The sequence below is a fragment of the Antrostomus carolinensis genome, unplaced genomic scaffold (genome assembly GCF_000700745.2).
Source record: "Antrostomus carolinensis isolate BGI_N321 unplaced genomic scaffold, ASM70074v2 scaffold6099, whole genome shotgun sequence".
NCBI classification, from domain to species: domain Eukaryota; kingdom Metazoa; phylum Chordata; class Aves; order Caprimulgiformes; family Caprimulgidae; genus Antrostomus; species Antrostomus carolinensis.
The window spans coordinates 126,544-135,540 of NW_010339293.1; the positions used below are offsets into that span (position 1 = coordinate 126,544).

Below are 8,997 nucleotides of genomic sequence, written 5' to 3' on the forward strand. Positions count from 1 at the left end.
AATACACTTAACTGGTAAACATCTGACTCCATCCAGCCATTACTTTATTGGGAGCATTTTTCTCCAGAAAATCCCAGAGATTACGTCTATTTGCATTAAAAGCTGCAATGTGCTAATTTTAAAGATTTGTGCACCAGCTCTCTGAGCACATAATGGCAGCTTTACTGTGTTATAAAAACAGTTAAGCATGAAGAATTAATGGAAAGATGTCTTTTCTAATGTAATTAGTTCAAATTACTAAATCTGAGCAGAACTGAAATCTCTCACTTTACTTTGAAAACAAAGTTTCAATTAAAAAGAATAAAAAGGAATTCCATGTAAATATTTACACCATAGCTTAATTTAATCTTGAACAAAAACAATACGAAATAAATCATTGAAAGGAAACTGGTTTAATGTTGTACCGTCTTCTTAAGACTGATGGCTCATGTTCAGAAACAATATTACTTAAGAGTAAAAAAAAAAATTACCGACACTTCCTTTTTTGTCAACAGAAACATTTTTGTTCTCAAAATTAAAACGCTGGGTTTTGAAAAACCTGTCTTAAAGAGGCCATGTCAAGAGATGGACTTCACTGATAAAATAAACACACCTGATGGTAAGAAATGGGAACGGGCTTCCGAAAAACGATCCACTCCACGATCTCGCTACACGGAGGAGTAGTCAGAGAACCTGCGTAGCGGTAGTAACTCCCCAGTGATGTCGGCAGAAGGTCCCTCAGCACAAAGGGATCCAGAAAGGTCTCCTTCTCTGCAGGGAAGATTGACAAGCAGAATTACACTTTTTTTAACGTGTCTTTAAAAGAGACATCACATTGATAGGCAGCTGAACAAGGTGTAATGGCAACAACATGTTATATCATATATATATATATATAAAATGAAAGATGAAAACACCCTATCAGGAAGGCTCTGTAAGAGTTGATGTGTTGATTATTAAAAGAGCAGCCAAAATGCTAGTCAAACCTATACTGAACACTCACGCTCCTATGTTGAATGTGTGCAGGTGTGAAATGCCCTTGTTATCTCACTGGTTTACATTTGCCTAGAAATAACACCGTATTCAGTGGTTTCAGCTCTCACTAAATGGTTCTTCAGCTTGATGGTGGTGAAAGTTCACCAAGACCCAGCGGGGATATTGGCAGGTCCCAGGGGTCCTGCTTTCTGCTGCCTGACCACAGAACATTGGGTAGGGCATCCATCCCATCCCCATCGGCTGGGGAAAGGCACGCAGGAGCGGGGTCAGTCCCTCTGCGGGTTACTGAGGTTGGGGAGGCAGAGCCATGTGGCTCAGCCAAGCTGATCTGGGAGCTGCCAGGGGGACAAGCTGAGGAGCAGGGCTGCAGGGCACCTCTGAAGCTCAATGTGGTGCTCGAAGCAGCATCCAGCCAGTGCTTATTTGGGACTGCCTGCACCTGGCCACACAGGCATTGCTGAGGTGCTGCTAGATGCAGCCAGCACAGCAGCTGGAATCTGTTTCAGAGGTAAAACTGATGGCTTTTAATCCAAGAAACTCCTTCCCAGGGTCCAACAGTCTGGGGACAAAGTCTTTCCTCTGAGAAGCTCCTTGGACAGCCTGAAATGCAAACCTAAGCACAGAAAGCATTTAGCTTCAAGTAACAGTGACAAGCTGGTAATATTTTAACACTGTGAAGAAAAATAAATAAATGAAAGGAGGGAACAGCTGCAGGCAAGACAATTTCCCTGCCATCCCTGAGCACCTATCCTCTGCAATTTATGTTGTCTCACAGGCCAAAGCTCCCTCTTAGCCTGTGCAAAGGTGTTCCCTGCCTCAGGGCACACTGACAGGCGAGGCTCTCCCATACATCTCTATTCCTCACTTTCTATATTCTTCGTGCCTCAAACAAGAGTCCACATTTGGGTGGCAGGAACTCTTTTCTCTCTGTCTCATCAGAGCTGCTAAGCGAGCCCGCTCTCCCCGCAGCAGAGCAGAGAAGCAGGTAGGCTGGTGATTGACACACACATCTTCCAAAGTCAGAAGGAAAAGAAAAAGGATGAAGTCTGCAGAATTCACTTCCACAGCATCCCACAGTTTTCTAGAAGTCTTGATCAAATCAAGAGTTGTCTATACCTCTGAGCAGCAGTCTGATAATCACAGGGATTTTTTTTCCTTTACTGCTGTTTCAAGGTGCAAATACAGGATGCACTTCAGACATCTTCTGTTCTTCTGCACAGTATCAACAGGTGTGCAATGTTTTCATAGCCTTTAGTGTTCCAAAATATAAGTAATTCTATCAAAGTCAAAGTATACATTGTAACAGAATACTACAATCTCTTTGTTAACAATTTCTTTCCTTCTAATCCAAGGATCATTCTGCATCTCCAAAAAGGAAACAAACAAATAATAAAACACATCTTTTTCTCTTCATAGCATACCTCTGGGAAAAAAAGTGTGCTTAGATAATAAATAGTAAAATGTATATGAGTGGCCAAAGTTCAAAGAGATTCTAATCAAGAAGTCATAATCACAGCAAAAGGTCGTATTTAATTTGATTGGCTTATTTTTATGCAGGAAAAATTGGTTAGAAAACCTGCAAACTCAGTCACAGGATTTTATTTCCAAATGCAGCTCACATATATCTTCACAGTAAAATGACATGGGTTTTCTATTCAGTAAACTATCCCTTTCTACATGGAAGCTGAGCACACAGTGGACTGCTCTGAATCTCAAAGAACATCCTCCTTGCACTACCAGCCAATGCCTACATATGAAATAGATGGGAGGTAGAGGCACATTTTGAAAAGAGCTTTCCTCTTGCTTGTAAGAAAGAAATGATCAATTAACAATTTAACTATTTTTAACTTTTATAACCTCTTATTTAGAATGATGGAATCACTTAAGATGCTGGATAAACATTCTGTGAGAAACCAAAAATACCAAATGAGTATCCTTTTATCAAAGGATGGCAGGAGAATGAAGCTCATTTTACACTTTCAAGGATTTTTGTGCCATATGCTGACAATATTGTATTTTAATAATTAATTGCTCATCAAAGGAAAAGATGAAGAACAGGGATGCTAAATTCAAAGTTATTCAAATTGCAAAAATGAATAATGCATGACTTTTATATTAAATACACACTGTATTAAGTAGTCTACATTTCAACCAACTCTGTCTTTCATTTTTAGACATTTTGAACTACAATATGAATAATCAACCAAGGGAAGCTTATTTATACAGAGAAATACCTTATTTGAATGCAAACTGGAAGTATCTGACTATGATTAAATTTTGGTTATCAATTAAGGAGGGTTTTTTCCTAAGCATTTGGAAAGTAATAGTCAGCTGTGAAAAAGAATATTTCTTGAGGAAAGAGTAGCTTTGCTAATACACAGTTTAAGTAGGGCAGGGTGTACTCGATCTAATTTTTCATGGCTACAAGCAATGCTGTAAGTTTTCATTAATGAATTCCAAAGATTAAAATAAAAAAATCCCAACATATAATTGGATTAAAATGACTACTAAAATAGATCATAATCAATTGATTATGCTTTAATAACATAACACTTTTGAAAGCAGATCATCCATTTGTATCACTTCCATCTAGATGCATGGTGTAGAGTTTTAGAAACCAGAGTCACCAACAGATCTTCACATGAAGCTTAAATAAAAGTGACTTCGAAATTCAGGAGTCTACCTCCCATATCCTTCAAGAGCATATAGAAACAGTAAATGCCATGAAGTTATGTTCTTAAGAGCTTGAGACATTTTTTGAAAATGGGATTTTGAAGTCACATCACTTTTAAAATTTCAACCTTAAATCAGTTATTATTGTTGGTAAAACTATAAGGAGAATAATTTGCAAGTAAAGCAACACCATTCACTGACTATAATAGAAATATTTTATATTCATATACCGACACACATATGTCTATATAAATAATTCCTACTAAATGGGAAAGAACAAGGTTGGAAATAATATTAAACCTTTCTTCACTGTCTTTGTGACCACCTCCTTTTTCCCATTTTCAGTGCTTGGGATGGGCACGAATTGCACCCAGAAGGTTGGGAGCAGACTGAGCCGGGTGAGGAGGGACAAAGTGGACAAGGCTGGCAACTACATGCTCTATAAGACAGCATTTACTGACAGGTACCAGAAAATAACTGTCAGACAAAAGCAATAAAATGCACCAATGAAAAAACATGTGTTCCATGTGTTCACATGCAAATATCTGTGAAACACTTCAATTGACGCTGCAAAACCCATCCATGAGCCACCTACTTGTTCTTACACATAAACCAGAGCCCCACACTGAAGTGCTCTCTTCTACTGTTCCTTCTCCTACTCCCAACTCAGCACCTGAACACAGATGCACACTCAAGCAGAAAAATAAACCACCATGACATCGGAGCCCCAGAGATGGTGACCTCAATGACAGGCCCTCAAACTACAGAGAATTCCTCTGGGAAAGCAACAATAAACTTGCTGCAGTGGCCACCACTCCTAGGCAATGCAGAAAAGAGCAGCACCCAAAACATCCACTGAGAGGCCCCACTAATGCAGTACAGCCAATTTTATTGACAGTTAACAAACAGTAATACTTTATTTACAGCACCAAGGCTCATTAAAAAAAGTGTTTAATATTTCCAAAGGAAAAATTAGCAAGTACCACAGATTCATTGTTGACACTTAAAGACAATGAATGTGACATTTAAACTGCTGAGTGTTCCACAGCATAAAAGGACAATATTGTATTTTAACTCTTATATTAACAAAAAACCAATTAACAGAGCCAGCTGGTTACATATTTGACCTCCTGATACAACACTCATGTCTGCCTCTTGGTCCTTCTCAATAACAGCAATGTGAAAAGTCACACCCAGTATATTCTTTGTTTGATCTGGTAAATCTTGTCACTGCATGGGACTTGCATGGGACTAAGGGCTATTTTTTCTACAACCCAACCCAGAGGCAGAGCAAATGCAGGCATGCTTTAAAAAGCTGACCTATTTATTTGTCAAGGCATCACCACTAGATGTGAACTAATACCGCATTGTGCACAATAGTTTTCCAAGCAGAGGAAAAAATCAGATCTTAAAACAGACACCAGTAGTGGATTTCCACCAACTACTGCTGTTTTCACAAGCTGATGCCAACAAGTATTATATTGCACGAGCCATCAGTTGAACATTTTGCATTCAAGGACTGACTTGCTAAAAATATATTCTGTAAAACGCTAGATATAGACCTGGATTTTAACCAAATCACTGTAGAGTAAGAGGCTTCTTGAGATATACAGGTAAACAGCACACAACTATCTGTGATCAAAACCCTTTTTAAATCTAACAGGAACTTGGATTGAAGATCACAAGAAAATAATGATATGCCAAGTCCATTTATATCTCATGGAATGCTTTGGGACTTTCATCATGCTCTTCTGTAAGAAAACAGGAACTTGGCTGCACTGAATACAATATCTTAAAATGAGCTTATTTCCAAAATTAACGTATGTGCAATGCCTGATAGGTGGAAACGTTACCCAGCTACACTTTGAATAACTGAAATCTGCAATACCAATACAAAGAGCTTTGAAAGTCTCCCAAATTTGTTAAACAATGTTACTGCCAATTTCATTTTCACAATGAGCCAAGTCATTCTAAAGCTTCTGCATTCAAACGTTTAAAAAGCAAACACACAAAAATAATCAAAAGGACACTGTGCCACACACCTACTGAGCCAGAACTCCCCAGATAAAGCAGGCTGCACACCAGAGCCAGGGACCAGACTCACGGTGTGATTTTAGAGATGAGATTACAAATACTACATGTTACTTTAACTGAAAAGATCAGTAGGTGAGTACTTGCTGCGTAAATCCAGCATGAAGAGCAGTTTCTGACAGTCCTCTGTACACAGGGTAATTCTTGTCATTTATTGTGCAATTATTTTTTCCACTTTTATTTAGTTTTTTAAAAACCAGAGCCTCTGCTGAACAATGTAAGGAACCGTAAGGACACAGAAAGCACAGCATGGCAGGGAGGAAGGGAATGAGATAATAACACAGTCCTGCAGGCTAATTTAATTTAAGACAACCAGTGAGTGGTACAAAAAAACAGGAGGAAAGATAAAAAGTTAAGTCTCCCATGCAAAAAATAAATTAAGTTGAACATTTCCATACCAGGTACAGGTCTCGGGCTTAATTTTTCTTACTCCCTCTCTTAAAACAGCTTAGGAAGAACAGGTTTAGCTGGGGATGAGAGGTCTTAACTCCTTAAAGAAATAAAAAATAATTCTGAATCTTTAATGCTTAAGCACTGCTGATGCAGAGCTTGGCAGAGTGGCTGTTGCTATTCTCAACTGGGATGAGACTTCTCCAGGTTTTGCAAAACCTAACCTGAGGCAGAAGTACATGCAGAGACAAGGCTGGAGGGACATGGAAACTGAGAAATACAGAAGGGGCACCAGCGATAGGAGGCAAAAGAAACTATGACAAGGAGTCTAAAGGAGAAGAGGATCCCTGGAGCAAGCTGGACCCTGGCAGAGGTAGGGTGAAATGGGGCAGAAGTGTCCAGAGGAGCAGTGAGCTGTTCTAATCTGCTCCAGTAGAGCCAGAGCAAAACCTCATGTTCTCAGACTTCATCACCCCTCTCTTCTCAGCAAATGTCCTCAAAATCCACCAGCAAAGCACCCAGCTCCTTCCTCCTGCAGGTGCTTTGTTCACATTCAGCATCAACCTTAATTCTTAGCTTTTAACAACTGCAATCTTCTTTTTGTTAGTTCGAACCAGTTTTTCTGTGCAATATATTAATTCTATGTCAGCTCACTGGTCTTTACTCAGCCACGACCAGCACTACTTTTAGCAGAGCAGACAGGTGAAGGACCAGAGATTTCCAACATTTCCATCATTTATTCTTTTAAGTGATACAGACCCCTGCAGCTATGCACAGAGCTGCCCTATATAAAGGTGTGAACTTATCACCTCTGCTCTCATCTTCATTTCCCACTTCCCTCCTCCTCCCCTTTGCTCAACAGCAATCGTGTCCTGGCCCCTTTCACAGGGCTACTCTGACTGTGAACACAAGAACAGATCAGAAAACAAAAGAATGTATCCAGATCATCCCCAAAGAAAAAGAAATGCTCCTCCACATTTCCTTCTCAGTTTAACACATCGTGCTGCTCTCCCTTTGATGGCTTTCCTTGTTCCAAATTGGGATGCTGCTTTCTTCAAAGTTTTACTTTAAAGATGAGGTCCCACGGTATCACATCTCACCCTCACCCCTCTCTCCCACCTTTGTTCTTTACAACCCCTGAATATTTGGTGCAGAAAGCAAAACAGCTTGTCAGGTGGTGTTATGGTTAAAGTTAAAAACAAAAGAAAAAACCTGTCATGCTGCTAATGGTGTTTTCTTGTTATTATGCCTTCTGGTGTGAGATCCACAGGGTAACTAACACTGTCTGGATTGCTTCATTTTTAGTGCTGATTTATTTTAACAGGTTATTCACCGCCTTTTGGCCTAGGACAACCGGAGAGATGTGTAACATATTTATTCTCTATCTTTTTTCATTATTAAAGCAACTGTTTCCATTGTATTTTGGTATGGTCTCTCCAGTAGCCCCTGAAACTTTAGTGGTCACTACGAACTTGCCTGAACACCCATCTCGAGGGAGACCCAAAATCACACTCTGCTCCATGCTGAGCTTAAGCTATGGCATTTTAATAATACAAAGGCAGCAGAAAAAAAGCAAGATTTTTTTTCCCAAACTCCCTTTTAAATAAACAAAGGTTCTTCTCTTAAAAAAAACCCACATTCACAAACAAGCAACAGATGCCATTGATTCACTTTGTACCTAAGCTTTTGATCTGGCTGCACTTTGATTTTCAGTGCTTACTTTTGACAAGGAAGGGAGTAAGAGCCCCATTTTTGTGACATTAATAGAGGCTTTTCTGCTGTGGTAATTTATTTGTGCTCTGCTAATAATTTTCTGCTGATCTGTGTAGATTCTTGGTGACAAACACAGAGAACAGGACAGAGTGACAAAACATGGTTTCCATCACCCTGAAAGATTTTCCGGGGGTCTGGGTTAGCGTGGGCTGCTGCTCTGACAACCACCTGCCTGCAGGTAAAACAGGATTGCGCAATGCACCCGTGCCCAGGCTGGGAGAGGGCAAATTCTGCACAGCCTCCAGCACCGGGTGCTGCCCTCAGGACTGACAATGGGGAAGAAGATTCATTTTAATGCCTTTGAAGCAGCTGGTAAGAACAAGGAAAAGGCATCTCCAAGAGGCTTACATACAAAACAGTTCTTAAAAAGGGCAAGTCAAAGACAGTAGAGGTGAGGAAAAGCAATGTTTCTGTGCAATAGTTCCATCCTGCTAGGTGCTCCTCTGAGATCTCGCAGAAGCATGTGGCAGACAAAAGCTTTCGTAGTCATTTTAATGCAAATTAACTGTATAAGACATAACCTGGTATTTCACATTCTCCTATTCCTGCAAGGGCATAATCATTCTCTCTGAGGCCCTGGGAGCCTCCTCAGCCCTTGCACAAGAGCAGCTCCATCCTGCCCCATGCTCCTCAGCATCACGAGGAAGGACGAGCAGAGAGGTGCTCAGGCAGGGCACCCAGCCGAGCACACTGGCAGGAAAACAGAGGCAGAAAAGTTATTTGAAGCACCATGACTGGCCCATGTGTGGTGCAAGTGCAGCCAGGGACTAGTGACTTTATTACTTTACCTAATGATCCAACTTCAACTAAGGATGTGCATTGTCCCACCAGCATCAGCATTGCTGGAGACCTTACCCATCGGCTTTTGTGATGGGAAGAACATTTGAAGAGGAGCTAAAAAAGACCTCCAGAGGTCAGAGCTGAAAGACACTGGCAAGATGGCACCAGAAAATTCGTATCATGCCTGCCCATGCTCCATCCCTTCTGCAGAGAGGGCTGCACGCTCCCAGCTGTCAGTCCCTGGTGGGCTCCGTGGCAGACGTACACTCACCATGCGCTTTGCGGCAGGGAAAGCAGGAGTGAGAATAGCAGGCA

General features: G+C 40.7%; 1 protein-coding gene across 1 annotated transcript in view; it reads right to left on the bottom strand.

The window, feature by feature from the left end:
• The window catches only part of LOC104531017 (protein tyrosine phosphatase receptor type G), a 197,527-nt gene that overhangs the window by 102,506 nt on the left and 86,024 nt on the right, over nucleotides 1–8,997 (bottom strand). The window contains exon 6 of the mRNA XM_029086950.1: nucleotides 593–750. Coding sequence (XP_028942783.1) covers nucleotides 593–750 — 158 coding nt within the window. The remainder of the gene's footprint in view (nucleotides 1–592; nucleotides 751–8,997) is intronic.